This window comes from Monodelphis domestica, chromosome 5, assembly GCF_027887165.1.
Source record: "Monodelphis domestica isolate mMonDom1 chromosome 5, mMonDom1.pri, whole genome shotgun sequence".
Classification (NCBI taxonomy): domain Eukaryota; kingdom Metazoa; phylum Chordata; class Mammalia; order Didelphimorphia; family Didelphidae; genus Monodelphis; species Monodelphis domestica.
In genome coordinates this window covers 88,314,125-88,332,236 of record NC_077231.1, presented here as the reverse complement: position 1 = coordinate 88,332,236, position 18,112 = coordinate 88,314,125, and the positions used below count along the sequence as shown (strand labels likewise).

The following is an 18,112-nucleotide window of genomic DNA, read 5'->3' as shown; positions in this document are numbered from 1 at the left end:
TAAAAAAAAAAAGGTGTTATAGAAAACAAAACTTTATAAATCCTATACATAATTGCACCAAATGTTATAGTGTCCAAATATTTAAAAGAAAAGCCTAATGGGTTGCAAGTTGAAATTTTCCCTCTCAGAACTAGATAAATCTAATAAAAAAATAAATAAGTCAAGGAGATGAATAGAGAGAGTCCTAGATAAGCTAGATATGACAGATGTATGTAGATAATTTTACAGAAATAGAAAAGAATGCACTCTTTTCTCAGTCGTATATGGTGTGCCTTTATAAAAAATGACCCTATATTAGGGCCCAAAACTTTAAAGTAAATACAGAAAAGTGGAAATTTTAAATGCATCCTTCACTGGTTTTAATGTAAAAAGAAATGAATCCTATATTTAATTAGGTACCATGGAACAGAATAATAAAGTGGAGACTAAATAATTTAATCTTAAAGAATGAGTGAGTTTAAGAAAAAATCATAGAAACAAATTTTTTATTAAAGATAATGAAAATAATGAGACAACATAGTAAAACTATGTGATGCCACAAAAGCATAATTAAATAAACTATATATATATACATATATATAAATATATATATATGTAAGGGTTTTTAGCAATAAAGCAAAGACCAGATTAATGAATTGGGAATGTAATAAGAAATAGAAAAAGAACAAATTAAAATCCCCAGCTAAATACCAAATTGGAAATCCTAAAAATTATAAGCCAATTTTATTAATAAATATGTATAAATTCTAAATAAAGTACTAGTTAGGATGCAACATCAATATGTTATGGAGATATTATATGTTGTGACCAAGTAGGTTTTATACCAGGGAATATGCAAGGGTTATGCAGAGAGGGTATAATGCAAGGAAAACTATTAACATAATTGATTATATCAATAACCAAAATAACATCATATGATTATATCAATAAATTCAGAAAAAGCTTTTGACAAAATACAATATTACAATATTCATTCCTATTAAAATATTTGAAAGTATACTATGTAAAATAAGAAGAATCTAGCTAAAGCCATCAGCAAGCATTATTTGTAATAAGAATAAGCTAAAAGCTTTCCTAGCAAGATCATAAGTGAAACAAGACTGTCCCATTATCACCAATATTATTCAATATTTTTATTAGAAATTCTAACAAAATAGCAGAGACAAAAAAGACATTGAAGGAATAAAAATAGGCAGGGGTAATAAAACTGTCTATTTATGGAGATGGCATGATGATATATGTGGAAATTCCTAGAAATTCAACAAAAAAGTTAGTTGAAACATTGATTTTAGAAAAATTGCAGGATATGAAATAAACTCACATAAATCATCATTTCTATATAGCACTAACAGAGCACTGCAAAAAGGTATAGTAAGAGATGCCCCTATTTAAAATAACCATACCCAGGATAAAATACATAGGCATATAGCTGCCAAACCTAGAAACTACATGTATATAAGTATAAAACTCTATTTTGCACATTAATCAGATTTAAATAATTGAAGAAATATTGTTTAATTGTTCAAGGGTAGACAGAACCAATATATTAAAGATGACAACTCTACCTCATCTACTTTATTGAACTAGAAAAAAATGATGAGAAAATTCATTAGGAGGAACAAAAGATCAAGAATAACAAGATGTAAATGGGAAAAAAAGTAAAGTAAGAAGATCTAGAAGTACCAGATTTTAAAGTGTATTATAAAGCCATAATTATCAAAACTATCTCATTATGACTAAAAAGAAGAGAGGTTGATCAGTGGAACAAAATAGACATACAAGAAACAGTAAAAGATTATAGTAACATGTTTGACAAAGTAAAGATTTAAGCTTTGGGGGATAAGAATTCAGTAATTGGTAAAAATTATTGGGAAAACTAGAAAGTATTATAGCAAAATCTAGATATAGACTATATATTACACCATTTATCACAATAAGATCAAGATGGATACATGATCAAGACATGAAGGAAGATAAAATAATCAAATTAAAAGAACATGAAACATATTACCTAACAGATTTATGGACAGGAGAAGAACTTATGAATAAATACAAGATAAAGAGCATCATGGGATGCAAAATGGATCATTTTGATGACATTAAATTAAAAAGCTTTTGTACAAATAAACTAATGTAGCCAAGAATAGAAGGAAAGTGGAAAATTGATATGAACAAAATTTTCAGAAGAAGAAATCAAAGAAACTATATATAGCTGTATAAAAAAAAATGCTCTTCATTATGACACAAGCATGGTACTAATTCCAAAGCCAGGCAGGCCAAAAACAGAGAAAGAAAACTATAGGCCAATCTCCCTAATGAATATAGATGCAAAAATCTTAAATAGGATACTAGCAAAAAGACTCCAGCAAGTGATTAGAAGGGTCATCCACCATGATCAAGTAGGATTCATACCAGGGATGCAGGGCTGGTTCAACATTAGGAAAACTATCCACATAATTGACCACATCAACAAGCAAACCAACAAGAATCACATGATTATCTCAATAGATGCAGAAAAAGCCTTTGATAAAATACAACACCCATTCCTACTAAAAACACTAGAAAGCATAGGAATAGAAGGGTCATTCCTAAAAATAATAAACAGTATATATCTAAAACCATCAGCTAATATCATCTGCAATGGGGATAAACTAAATCCATTCCCATTAAGATCAGGAGTGAAACAAGGATGCCCATTATCACCTCTATTATTTGACATTGTATTAGAAACACTAGCAGTAGCAATTAGAGAAGAAAAAGAAATTGAAGGCATCAAAATAGGCAAGGAGGAGACCAAATTATCACTCTTTGCAGATGACATGATGGTCTACTTAAAGAATCCTAGAGACTCAACCAAAAAGCTAATTGAAATAATCAACAACTTTAGCAAAGTTGCAGGATACAAAATAAACCCACATAAGTCATCAGCATTTCTATATAATTCCAACACAGCTCAGCAGCAAGAACTAGAAAGAGAAATCCCATTCAAAATTACCCAAGACAAAATAAAATACTTAGGAATCTATCTCCCGAGACAAACACAGGATCTATATGAACACAACTACAAAACACTTTCCACACAACTAAAACTAGACTTGAACAATTGGAAGAACATTAACTGCTCATGGGTAGGACGAGCCAATATAATAAAAATGACCATCCTACCCAAACTCATCTATCTATTTAGTGCCATACCCATGGAACTTCCAAAAATTTTTTTTACTGATTTAGAAAAAAACATAACAAAGTTCATTTGGAAGAACAAAAGATCAAGGATATCCAGGGAATTAATGAAAAAAAATACAAAGGAAGGGGGTCTTGCAGTCCCAGATCTCAGACTATATTATAAAGCAGCGGTCATCAAAACAATTTGGTACTGGCTAAGAGACAGAAAGGAGGATCAGTGGAATAGACTGGGGGCAAGCAACCTCAGCAAGACAGTATATGACAAACCCAAAGATCCCAGCTTTTGGGACAAAAATCCACTATTTCATAAAAACTGTTGGGAAAATTGGAGGACAGTGTGGGAAAGATTAGGCTTAGATCAACACCTCACACCCTACACCAAGATAAATTCAAAATGGATGAATGACTTGAACATAAAGAAGGAAACTATAAGAAAATTAGGCGAACACAGAATAGTATACATGTCAGACCTTTGGGAAGGGAAATACTTCAAAACCAAGCAAGAATTAGAAAGAATTACAAAATGCAAAATAAATAATCTGGATTACATCAAATTAAAAAGTTTTTGTACAAACAAAACCAATGTAACCAAAATCAGAAGGGTAGCAACAAATTGGGAAACAATCTTCATAAAAACCTCTGACAAGGGTTTAATTACTAAAATTTATAAAGAACTAAATCAATTGTACAAAAAATCAAGCCATTCTCCAATTGACAAATGGGCAAGGGACATGAACAGGCAATTCTCAGCCAAAGAAATCAAAACTATTAATAAGCACATGAAAAAGTGCTCTACATCTCTTATAATCAGAGAGATGCAAATCAAAACAACTCTGAGGTATCATCTCACACCTAGCAGATTGGCTAACATGACAGCTATGCAAAGTAATGAATGCTGGAGGGGATGTGGCAAAGTGGGGACATTAATTCATTGCTGGTGGAGTTGTGAATTGATCCAACCATTCTGGAGGGCAATTTGGAACTATGTCCAAAGGGCGATAAAAGACTGTCTGCCCTTTGATCCAGCCATAGCACTGCTGGGCTTGTACCCCAAAGAGATAATGGACAAAAAGACTTGTACAAAAATATTCATAGCTGCGCTCTTTGTGGTGGCCAAAAATTGGAAAATGAGGGGATGCCCCTCAATTGGGGAATGGCTGAACAAATTGTGGTATATGTTGGTGATGGAATACTATTGTGCTAAAAGGAATAATAAAGTGGAGAAGTTCCATGGAGACTGGAACAACCTCCAGGAAGTAATGCAGAGCGAGAGGAGCAGAACCAGGAAAACATTGTACACAGAGACTGATACATTGTGGTACAATCGAAGGTGATGGACTTCTCCATTAGTATCAATGCAATCCCTGAACAATCTGCAGGGATCTAAAAAAAAATACTACCCACAAGCAGAGGATAAACTGTGGGAGTAAAAACATCGCTGAAAAGCAACTGCTTGACTACAGGGTTGGAGGAGATAAGACTGAGGAGAGACTCTAAATGAACACTATAATGCAAACTCCAACAACAGGGAAATGGGTTCGAGTCAAGAACACATGTGATAACCAGTGGAATCATGCGTCGGCTATGGGAGAGGGAAAGGCGGGGGGGGGGGGGGGGGGGGGAGGGGAGGGGAGGAAAAGAAAAAGATCTTTGTTTCCAGTAAATAATGTATGAAAACGACCAAATAAAATAATATTAAAATTTAAAAAAAAAAAGAAGGAAGTATAAAAATCTACCAGAATGGGAAATTGTCTGCTTTGGATGTTTTAAGAATTCTTAATAGAGACTTACTTCTCTCATCTGTAAAATGGGGATAATAGTGGTACCAAACTCACAGGGTTCTTTTAGAATAAAATGAGACAACATATGTTAGTACTTTTTTTTTCTTGCCCTAATCTGTGATTTCCTTGGTCATTCTTTGTCTTCCAAGTAAGAAAGTGGTCTACCCATGTTGATCTGTGACTGTTCTATGATTTCTAATCAATCAATAAACATTTATATATTTATTATAAAAAAAAATGCTCTTCAGTCATTGTTGATTAGAGAAATGCAAATCAAAACAGCTCTGAGATGCCATCTTATTATACCTATCAGATTGATTAAAATTATAAAAGAGCAAAAAAGACAAATGTTGGAGGGGAGGTGGAAAAATGGGGACCCTAATAGACTGTTGGTGGAATTGTGAGCTGATTCAAATATGTTGGAGAGCAATCTGGAATTATGCCCAAAGAGTTATAAAACTGTCTGTATATACCCTTTGACCCAGCAATATGACTATTATTTTTGTTTCCTAAAGTGATGAGAGAAAAAGGAAAAGAGTTTATATTTTCTGAAATATTGATAGCCACTCTCTTTGTGGTGGCAAAGAATTAGGAATCCAAGGGATGCACATCAATAGGGAAGTGGCTAAAGAAGTTGTGTCATATGATTGTGATGGAAAATTACTTGTGTGTAAGAAATAATAAGCAAGTTAATTTAAAAAATGGAAATACCTATATGAAGTAATGAAGAGTGAAATAAGCAGAACCAAGAGAACATTATATACAGCTACAGAAACATTATTTTATTAGAAGAATGACTTGTGTAGAAGAATGACATCTGTAGAGAAAGAACTGAAAAATCAAAATAGTCAAGACATTGTATTATATATACATATATTTGTCAAGTACTTCCTTCTCTAGTGCAAGGCGGTGTGGAGTGGAGGGGATGGAGGAAGATACTTGGGAGTTTTAATGTAAGAAAAAAAATTTAAAATAAGAAAAATATATAATTGTAGTGGACCTAGTCCATAAGCTTTCATGTTTTTCTCCAGCTTATTTCAGCAGCATATATACAGGAGAGGGATAAAGGCAGCAAGTAGTAAAAATACTAGAAGTTTGAAGTTTGGGAGGAAAAGACTGGCAGTAAGAAAAGGGACAATGAACTTAGGAGAAAAAGACAGGGTAGACTTAAACTGGTTTACAAAAGGGGTCAGGATGATGAAAAGAAACAAAAGCCATGTTGAAGTGATGGCCTTTGAAGGAAATGAGGGATGCCTTAAGTGACTTAACTTCAGTGAGCATGAAGTCCTAGGTTAGAGTTCTCAAGGAAGAGAGAGAGGCAGAATGGTAACAAATTATGATCAGATAAAGGAATTCTAGATTTCATGAACATGAAAATTTTGCATTTGTGGATATTGAAAAGACTAAAGATTACACCATCTTATTATTATTATTATTAGGAATTTAATTGGAGTAGAGACATAAGTTAATAACTGGTTAAGTTAGGGTATTTGAAATTAATATGAAAGCAGAAGTTGGTGAGGAGAGAGAGACTATGAGCCAGGCCCTGAATTCATTAAGGAAGGAACTCATTGAAGAAGGAAAGTGTCTCTGTGGGTGATAAACAATAACTTCCAGAATATTGATTGGATCATGATTCTTGTTTGAATGAACCTCAAGAGAGGGGAGAGCTTGCTGAGTGTTGATAGTAGAGGAAGAGCCTAGAAGTGACCTACACCTATGTGATCTCAGAGGATATTAGTAAAAGTGCATTTAGTGACACCCAGGAGTCCCCAAGTGAAAAATTTTGTTTGAGAAAAATTTAAAGAAATCCATCATTTGTTTTCCTCAATATATTCTATATGTTCATCTGTATGTATATATACATATATATATATTCTAAATCATAGTATTACAGATTCCATAGAGTTGTAGAGGATCTGGGGCCATATAGGTCAACCCTAGTCCTCTCCTATTTTTCAGAAAAAAAATTAAAAATTGTGATTTACCTAAGATCAGATAAGAATATTCAGATTTCAAAACCAGACCTGATTTTAAATCCATTTCCTTTTTGGCTCTGCCAAAATACCTTGTTATAAATGCCTAGGAAAAAAATGAACAGCTACATAAATCTACAAATTAACTTTGTGGGAATTAGATGATGTTTCTCTCTTGTCAGTAACATCATTACATTATCATGGTTGACAGTATCTGATACTGAATTTATGACTTAATTATTATTATTATTATTATGCCTTATTTTCCATCTTAGAATCAATACTGTGTTCCACCAACAGTTTATTATTCTCCAATGTTCCATATCCCTGCCAACATTTGTCTTTTTGCCCTTTTCTCATTTTTGTTTTTCTGATAGTATTGATAGCTATGAAGTGTTTGAGTTTGTTTGAGTTCAAATTTGACCTCCCCTTTCTGGCTTGACTTTCACTCCATTGAGCCACCTTGGTTGCCCCCACTTAATTATTTTTTGTCAGGAGAAGAGATCTTAGTCCCAGATTTTACTTTCTGTAATGTCAAGCCATGAGCTGTTATGATTTTGTAGAATCTTTTTAATTTTAATTTTTAAAATTATATTAAATTTTCCACCAATTACATGTAAGAACAATTTCCACAATTTCAAAAAAGAATTTTGAGGCTTGAATTCTTCCATTTAACTTTCTCCTCCTCACTGAGAATAGTAAGCCATCTGATATAGATTTTATATGTGCAAACATGTGAAACATTTCTCCATATTAATACCTTTGTGGAAGGAAATTAAAACAAAAAAATGAAGAAGAAATGAAAATAGTTTACTTTTGTTTAGATTCAAATGCCATCAGTTCTTTCTGTAGAAAATAATGGCATTTTTTAAATCATGAGATTGAATTATTCACAGTTGTTGGTTTTTCTGAGCTCCTCCTGTTCATCATTTCTTACAGCATAATAGTATTCTATTATAATAGAAATACTATAACTTGCTCAGCCTTTCCCTAGTTGATGGGTATCCCATCACTTTCCAATTCTTTTTCCTCCCCCAAAGAGCTGCTTTAAATAATTTTGCATATGTAAATCCTCTTATCCTTTTTGTTTTTTAACTCTTTGGGATACAAACCTAGTAGTGGTATTATTGGATCAAAGGGTATGTGCTATTTTGTAACCCTTTGGACATGGGTCCAAATTATCTCCAGAATGGTTGAATTAGTTCACAACTTCCCTGACAAGTACATTAGTGTCTTAATTTTCCCACATCCCTTTCAAGTTTTGTCATTTTCCTTATCTGATAGGTGTGGTGTGGTACCTCAGAATTCTTTTAATTTGCATTTCTCTAATTAATAATGATATAGAGCATTTTTTGTCATGACTATAGAGAGCTTTAATTATTTTGTCTGAAAACTGCTGTCCATACCTTTTCATCATTTACCAATTGGAGAATAACTTGTATTCTTATACATTTGTCTCATTTCTCTATGTACTTGAGAAATGAGGCCTGTATTAGAGAAATTTTTTGTAAAAGTTTTTTCATCATTATGATTACTGTATATTATTCTCCATACATTTCCCCCTTGTTTCAGTTTCTTACCACAACATATCCCAATTTGCCCTCTTTTCTATCAGTTCCACCCCCTTCTCTTATCCCTTTCCCTTCCTACTTTTCTATAGGGCAAGATATATTTCTATATTCTATTGATTGTGTATGTTCTTCCCTCATTGAAGGCAATTACAATGAGTATAAGGTTCACATGATCCCTTTCTCACCTACTCCATCTTCTCTTCCAATGTAACAACTCCTTTATGCCTCTTCTTTGTGAGATAATTTAACCTTCTCTTTTTCTCTTTCTCCATCTCCCAAATTCATTCCTCTTTCTCACTACTTAATTTCATTTTTGTATATCAAAATGTTATAGGGGTTTAAGTCTGGATACAACCTCATCCCCATTTTATAGTTGACACCAAAGTCTAGAGAGAGACCTCAACCTTTCAATTCGTATTTTTTGCTACTTTTCCTAAAGTGTCCCTATGTTTGTTAACATGTCCCACTATTGCCTTTCAATTGTCACAAGACATAGTAGCTCTGTGAATGAATTAGACAGCCCCTTTCATTGTGTCATAAATGTGGGAATTCAACACAGAATTTCAAGAAAAGCCATGTTCTGTATTATTCTTGGACTACATACAAACTCTCTTATTTAGGTGATGCTGATCTATAAAAGTATGTGACCTTAACAAGGAGATATTAGTGAAAGCTTTTAGCTGAGCAGATGTAAATTTTTGACTCTTGGTAGAAATTATTTTATATTGTTTTAGATAGATGCTTGATCTTAATCTTGTTAAAATCTGTTAGTGGTACATATATTTTTATCTACATAAATGAAAACTCCAAAGGGGAAAACTTTTTTTCTCTTGAGCTCAATTCAAAATGTTTTTGTTTCTGTATAATTTGAATTATTTTTTCAATTTATTTTTATGTAGCTTCAATCCCAGTCCCTTCCAGAACTACACTTTCTGGACGATTTCACTAGGTGGGGGCTTCACGTGGATCAGCATCTATGGCATCAACCATGCCCAAGTGCAGAGATATCTGTGTTGTAAATCCAAGAATCATGCAAAAATGTAAGTCCACGTGCTATCTGTTTGTCATTAGTATTTAAAATGTATGTCACTTGTCTTAGACTAAGGCCTAAAAGAGGATATAACATGTAAGAAATAAAGACAAGGTTAACCCTTCTCAAAAAAAATGTTAAGAAGGCTAAAATGTGTGGTTTATAATAGCTTTTTTTCTTTCAATATGTTTTAAATCACTACCAAATATTATTGCTATGATTTTCACAAGTGAATTTAGAATTTCTGTTAAAGTTCTATGAAAATTCTGATTCTTTTTCAATTTTGTTTTCATCCTTTTTTTCTGTTTTATATCTATTTTTTTCCCATATCTTCTGTCTTTGAATTGATACAAAATCAGTTCCAAGGTAGAAGAGTGCTAAGGTTAGGAAATTGGAATTGAGAGTCAAACAGCAGCTAGTAAGTATCTGAGGCCAGATTTAAACTCAAGCCTCCATAACTTCCCCCCTCCCTTATTAATTTTTGATAATATTCACTGCCCTCTCCATGTGACTAAAGTCCAATATTTGACTCATAGACATTTCATACATTCATAAGGGCTATCTCTCAGTAAGTGATCTATTGCCTCCCTGCATTTAGATGTTTAACCATGCATTCTTTGGGTGCCACATAAACTTAATGGTTAAACTTGATGCTAATGTGTTTTAAATGACAGAATGAATACTCTAGGATAAGTTGTGACAGAATATCGTGGTAATAATGGCACTTTGGGGCCAAAATTTAACAGTAAATCTATTTCATGTTGAAAATAAGTTTTTATTTTTTAATATTTATTGGTGGCAATGATAAACTTACAATGAATTTGCAAAGCATCCTTGCTCAGTAACAAAGTTGGGAGGTCCCATTGGTTCTTTGTTGGGATATATTATTTCTTTTTACTCTTTTCGCCATAAATCAATCTGTGATGAATTGCTTTGATTCTGTAGCCTTCAGGTTTTACTACTTACCAGCATGGCAACATATAGAATTTTTGTTAAAACTTTAATTGCTCTATTTGAAAGGATCTCATCTCAAGACATGAGAACAAGTTAATTTAGCTCCCTATCTGTCTTCTCATTTGTAAAATGATATTCGGAACCCTAGAGATAATACTGCTTGATAATTTATTTCATCAGAATAGATAGTCACATGCATTTCATCATTGCTGGATGAATACTCAGTAAGCATTTATTTTCCTATTATTGTCTAGGCCCTTATGCTAAGCATTGGGAATATGAAAAGAATTAATTGTAGTCCCTGCCCTCAAGGAACTTTCAGTTTATTGGAGGATACAAGAAACAGACTCAAAATTTTGTAATTTTGTAGTGTCTTCTAAACTTTTTGTTCCATCGACACGGCATGAAGGGCTCAGCTACTTCCAGACTGCTTTACTTGGGTACCACAATGAAGAATTTTAGTGTTGGGGAGGGCTTTTAAAAATATGTTAAAGCAACAGAATAAAATTCATTATAATATTGTATGTTAAATATAATAAAATAATCAGTTTGTTTTTATTATAAGGAAGGATAGTGAATTTTATTGATCTTTTAAAGAAGTCTAATACACTAGTTACTTAACTTGGCTTTAAGTAGCTAGGACATTTACTAGAAGTGATACCAAGCATATACCTATATTCTGAAGGTTTAGGGGTTTTCAGATACTAAACAGACCCATTTTCTCTTTCACTAGAATGTCCTAGTCTCTTGTCTTTTAAGGACTATTTAGATGGATCATTTGTTTGTTTTAAGGCAGGTTAAGCATTAAGATAGCATTATATTACACATATATTGAAATATATTGACAAAGAACATGAATTTTACTTGTAGTTGGAATTAGCCACACTACCTATAAGGTGTCCCATGTGAAATTTAATAAAAAAGTATAAACTGAGGCAATTTCCTGAGTAAGATATTTTTAACAGGAACACATAGCCTATTAATGAATGGTCAATGGCTTGTCTCCATTTATGCCAGACACCAAATTGAAGATTTAACACATTTTTATAAATATAGAACAAAAAGCATCACAAGTCATATTATAGGTTAACCTCATAAGGATGAGGGATCATTATTGGTTACATCAAAGCATCAAAGAAAGTGGGCATACTGTAAACCTCTTATCTCTATTTCTGAGGAATACTTTGGGGAATTCCATTGGTCCAAGCTACTTCCTGAAGTTGCTGATTTAAGGACTTTGGTATACAGACCCAATGATGCTTGAGAATTAGATAAGACCACCTTTATTACAAAAAAATGGGACAAGATCAGTTAGTCCAGCTTCTCAAGGATAACATAAAACATGTGGGAAATATTGAGATAATGTTTTATAACATTATTGAGATAAGTTTTTCCTTAACTAACAGTGATTGTGGGAAAACATAGACCTTTGGTACATATCTTCAAAGAGAAAGGAGATTGAACTTTTGTATGCAAGAGCTTCTTCACTCAGACAAATAAGAGACTTCAGGTTTCAGGTTTGTTACATAGAATACAGACTATGATTACAGAATAAAATCACATATAAAATATAGAATCAAAAATTAATTCTCTAAATGGTATGATTTGAGTCATTGAAAGGACCTCCTTTCCTTAGAATATCTCCCCCCATCTGCCCCCAAGATCAGGCTTAGAGAATAACTGAATAAATAAATGAATTTAAAAAAAATTTTCCCCAGTGTTTTACTATATGGAAAACACGGGGATTATAAACAAACTAAATAAATATTTTTAAATTAAATTTTATTTTATTTTCTCCCAGTTATATGTAGAAACAATTTCCACTATTCCAACATTTTTCAAAGAACATTGTCTCAAATTCTCTACATTCCCTTTCCCCCCAAATCCCCACCATAGTTGACAGTATAAACAAGGATAGTAAGCAATTTAACATATGCAATTATATAAATAATTTTTCATTATTAGTCCTTTCTTGGAAGGCAACACAAATAGAAAAAAATAAAAAAATAAAATGGTTATAGTTTGCTTTGGTCTGGATTTAGACTCTTAGTTCTTTTTTCTGGAAGCAAATTACATTTTTATTTGTATTTTTATGTATTTTTTTATTTGAAAAAATTTAATTGATTTAGAATATTTTCCCATGGTTACATGATTCATGTTCTTTCCTTCTCCTCCCACCCTCCTTCCCATAGCCAATGAGCAGTTCCACTGAATTTTACATGTGTCATTGATCAAGACCTATTTCCATATTATTAATATTTGCATTAGGGTGATTGTTTTGAGTCTATGTCCCCAATCATATCCCCACCTACCCATGTGATCAAGCAGTTGCTTTTCCTCTGTGTTTCTACTCTCATAGTTCTTTCTCTAGATGTGGATAGTATTCCTTCTCAAAGGTCCCTCAGAATTGGCCTGGGCTATTGCCTTGCTGCTAGTAGAGAAGTCTATTATTTTCAATTGTGCCACAATATATTCATCTCTGTGTATAATGTTCTCCTGGTTCTGCTCCTTTCACTCTGCATAAGTTCCTGGAGGTCGTTCCAGTTTTCATGGGATTCCTCCAGTTCATTATTTCTTTTAGCACAATACTATTCCATCACCAACAAATACAACAACAGAAGGGCATCCCCTCATTTTCCAATTTTTTTGCCACCACAAAGAGCATGACTATAAATATTTTGGTACAAGTCTTTTTCCTTATTATCTCTTTGAGGTGTAAACCCAGCAGTGGTATGGCTGGATCAAAAGGCAGATAGCCTTTCAAAGCCCTTTGGGCATAGTTCCAAATTGCCTTCCAGAATGGTTGGATCAATTCAAACTCCACCAGCAATGCATTAATGTCCCAATTTTGCCACATCCCCTCCAACATTTATTACTTTCCTTTCCTATAATGTTAGCCAGTCTGCTAGGTGTGAGAATTGTTTTGATTTGCATTTCTATAATTATAAGAGATTTTCAAATAGTTTTTCGTGTGCTTATTGATAGTTTTGATTTCTTTATCTGAAAATTGCGTATTCATGTCCCATGCCCATTTATCAATTGGGCTTGTTTTTTTCTACAATTGATTTAGCTAGCTCTTGATAAATTTGAGTAATTAGACCTTTGTCAGAGGTTTCAATTATAAAGATTTTTCCCAATTTGTTGCTTCCCTTCTAATTTTGATTGCATTGGCTTTATTTGTCCAAAATCTTTTAAATTTAATTTAAACAAAATTATTTATTTTATGTTTTGTGATATTTTCTTACTCTTACTTTGTCTTAAAATCTTTCCTTTCCCAAAGATCTGACAGGTATATTATTCTATGTTCACCTAACGTACTTATAGTTTACTTCTTTATATTCAATTCATTCACCCATTCTGTATTTATCATGGTGTAGGATGTGAGATGTTGATCTAAACTTAATCTTTCCCATATGGTTTTCCAATTTTCCTAGCAGTTTGGTCAAATAGTAGATTTTTGTCGCAAAGGATGGACTCTTTGGGTTTATCGTACACTGTCTTGCTGAGGTAATTTACCCCAAGTCTATTCCACTGATCCTCTCTTCTGTCTCTTAGCCAGTACCAAATTGTTTTGATGACCACTGCTTTAGAGTAGTTTATGATCTGATACTGCTAGGCCTCCCTGCTACACATTTTTTTTTATTATTTGCCTTGATATTCTTGATCTTTTGTTCTTCCAAATGAACTTCATTATAGTTTTTTCTAATTCAATAAAAAAGTTTCTTGGTAGTTTGATACGTATGGCACTAAATAAATAAATTTGGGTAGGATTATCATTTTTATTATGTTAGCTCGTCCTACATATGAAGCATTAATGCTTTTCCAGTTGTGTAGATCTGGTTTCAATTATGTGGAAAGTGTTTTGTAGTTGTGTTCATCCTGTGTTTGTCCTGGCAGATAGATTCCTAAGTATTTTATATTGTCTAGGGTGATTTTAAATGGAATTTCTCTTTCTATCTCCAGCTGCCTGGATATGTCGGAAATATATAGAAAGGCTGATGACTTATGTGGGTTTATTTTGTATCCTGCATCTTTACTAAAGTTGTTGATTATTTACACTAACTTTTTGGTTGATTCTCTAGGATTCTTTAAGTAGACCATCATATCATCTGCAAAGAGTGATAGCTTGATCTCCTCATTGCCTATTTTAATACCTTCAATTTCTTTTTCTTCTGTAATTGCTAGTTAGTGTTTCTAATACAATGTTAAATAATGGAGATGTTAATGGGCATCCTTGTTTCACTCCTGATCTTATTGGGATGGCTTCTATTTTTACCTCCATTGCTAAAGCTTCCTCAGAGGGGAGAGAGAAGCTTTAATGTAGGAAGATAGAAACAGGATAGAAGTTTTAGATACCACGAGGGGGATGACGGAGTCAAATTAGAGATATGAGGTGGCAGGAATGAGTCTTTATTAATCTTCCATGAGCCACAGCTAAGCTCTGATCAAAGAACCCTTCCAAAGGCTTTTACCAGTCCAGAGATCCACATTTAATACCACACAGGTCAGAGAGATGATAGAGAAAGATAAAAGATGGAGCCTGACCCAAGGCCAGGCTCCAGCAAGGACAGCCATCAGTGCGAGCTAGAAAGGAGCAAGAGCAGAAGAGAGAGAGGCGGAGCTGGTTGAGGCCTATTTAATCTCTTTGATATGCAAATATACACAGTACATAGGGATGATCATCATTGGTTAATGACAAGGTATAGGTGTGGTTTCTCTTAACCAGTTGAGCACAAAGAAACCTATGTTCCCGCCTAACCTGGGGGAAGCTGGGGTCAAGGGTCAGAGGCTTTCCCAGCCATGTGCAATACTGAGCATGCTCAAGACTGAGCATGCTCTCTTCTAAGACAATCTGTACATACCAACTGTTCCCCTTGCCCATAGCTAGGGGTGGACTGCTACAATTGCAGATGATGCTTGCTAATGGTTTTAAGTGTATACTGTCTATTATTTTTAGGGAAAACCCTTCTATTCCTATGCTTTGTAGTGTTTTTAATAGGAATGGGTTTTATATTTTGTCAAAGTCTTTTTCTGCATCAATTGAGATAATCTTGTGATTTTTGTTGGTTTGCTTCTTGATATGTTCAATTTATGTGGATGGTTTTCCTAATATTGAACTATCCTTGCATTCCTGGTATAAATCCCACCTGATCATAGTGAATAGTCCTTGTGATCATTGCTAGAATCTTTTTTGCTAGTATTCTATTTAAGATTATTACATCCATGTTCATTAAGGAAATTGGTCTATAGTTTTATTCCAGTGATTTTGAGCTGCCTGGCTTTAGAATTAGTACCATATCTATGGCATAATGGGAATTTCATAGAAATCCTTCTTTGTTTATTATGTATATTTTGTATTATGTTTGCATAGTATTGGGCTTCATTGTTCTTTGTATGTTTGATAGAATTCACTTGTGAATGTCAGAACCTGGGGATTTTTTCTTAGGGGGTTCTTTGATGGTATGTTCAATTTCTTTTTCTGATATGGGATTAAATAAGTATTCAATTTCTTCTGTTAATTGAGGCAGTTTATGTTTTTGTAAATATTCATCTATATTACCCAAGTTGCCATATTTATTGCCATATAATTAGGCAAAATAGTTTTTAATGATTACCTTAATTTCCTCTTCATTAGAGGTGAGGTCTCCCTTTTCATCTTTGATAATGTTAATTTGGTTTTCTTCTTTCCTTTTTTTAAATTAGATTAACCAGTACTTTATTTTATTTGTTTTTTTTTCAAACAACTAACTTCTAGTCTTATTTATTAATTCAATAGTTCTTTGGCTTTCAATTTTATTAATTTCTCCTTTAATTTTTAGGGTTTCTAGTTTAGATTGTATCTGGATATTTTTAATTTGTTCACTTTCTGTTTTTTTAATTTGCATGCCCAATTCATTGACCTCTGCCCTCCCTAATTTGTTAATATATGCATTCAAGGACATAGATTTCCCCCTGAGTACTGCTTTGGCTGCATCCCATAGGTTTTGAAAGGATGTCTCATCATTGTCATTCTCTTCAATGAAATTAATTGTTTCTATGATTTGTTTTTTACCTGATTTGGGAGAATCATATTATTTAATTTCTAATTAATTTTTGGTTTGCCTCTCCATGTATCCTTGCTAATTATTTTTATTGCATTATGATCTTAAAAGGTTGTATTTATTTCTGCTTTTTGCATGTGTTTGTCTTGTTTCTATGCAGTACTACATGGTCAATCTTTGTGAACATACCATGTGTTGCTGAAAAGAAGGTGTATTCCTTTTTGTCCCTATTTATTTTTTTTGCCATATATTTATTTTAACTCCAATTTTCTCAAGATTTCATTCACATCTCTTACCTCTTTCTTGTTTATTTTATGGTTTGATTTATCTAGATCTGACAGAGGAAGGTTCAGGTCTCTCACTGGTTTAGTTTTACTAACTATTAACTCCTGAAGTTTAATAGTTTCTCCTTTAAAAATTTGAATGCTATATCATTTGGTGCATGCATGTTGAGTACTGATATTTCCTCATTGTTTATACTGCCTTTTATCAGGATGTAATTACCTTTCCTATCTCTTTTATTCAAATCTATTTTACTTTGGCTTTGTCAGATATCATGATTATGACTCCTGCCTTCTTTTTTTATCAGTTGGTGCCCAATAGATTTGGCTCCATCCTCTTACTTTCACCCTATACATATCTATCTGCCTCATGCATGTTTCTTATAGACAACATATGGTGGGATTTGGGGTTCTAATCCACTCTGCTGTTTGCTTCTGTTTTATGGGTGAGTTCATCCCATTCACATTCAGAGTAATGATTACCACCTGTGTATTTCCCCATCATTTTGATTTCCTCTCCTAGTCCTGCCCTTTCTTCATTCACTATTTCCTTTGACACCAGTGTTTTGCTTATAATCATCCCCCCTAATCCCCACCCTTATTTAACTTCCCTTCCCACCTCTTCCCTTTTTATTCCTCTATTATTTTTTAGGGTCTATTAAATTCCCTCCCCCTTCTTTTTCCCTCCCTTTTTGTACTTCCTGCCCCACTCCTCCCACCTTGTTTTTTCCCTCTCAACTTTCCTGTAGGGTAAGATAGATTATGATACCCTATTGTACCTAGATGTTCTTCCCTCTCAGAACTGATTCCACTGAGAGTAAGGTTTAAGTATTACCTATTAGCACTCTTCTCCTTATAATATTATTCTTCCCCTCCTCCTCCCATACACATCTCCATGTGGTATAGATGATCCTATTTTTCTTATTCCTTTCTCTTTATGCCATCTTCTCCCACCTTTTCTTCTTTTGAATATCATCTTAAACTGCTTAGTCCCCCAACCCCCACCTGTGAATAATTCTTCTAAGTGCTATAATAGTGAATACAATTTTTGACAGTTACAAATAACATTTTCCTTATAGATATATAAACAATTTGACCTTATTGAAGCCCTTAAAAAAAGAAAATAATTTCCCCTCTCTTATTTACCTTTTCATGGTTCTCTCAAGACTTTTGAATTTTGATATCAGATTTTCCATCTAGTCCTTTCTTTGTAAAAACATGGAACTCTTCTATTTTTTAAATGTCCATACTTTCACCTTGAAAGTATATAGTCAGTTTTGAGGGGTAGGTGA

The 18,112-nt window shown here is 33.3% G+C and overlaps 1 protein-coding gene across 1 annotated transcript in view; it reads left to right on the top strand.

The window, feature by feature from the left end:
* The window catches only part of LOC100020542 (sodium-coupled monocarboxylate transporter 1-like), a 229,483-nt gene that overhangs the window by 89,051 nt on the left and 122,320 nt on the right, over window positions 1-18,112 (top strand). Inside the window, exon 6 of the mRNA XM_016425807.2 lies at window positions 9,414-9,554. Within this exon, the coding sequence (XP_016281293.2) occupies window positions 9,414-9,554 (141 nt within the window). The remainder of the gene's footprint in view (window positions 1-9,413; window positions 9,555-18,112) is intronic.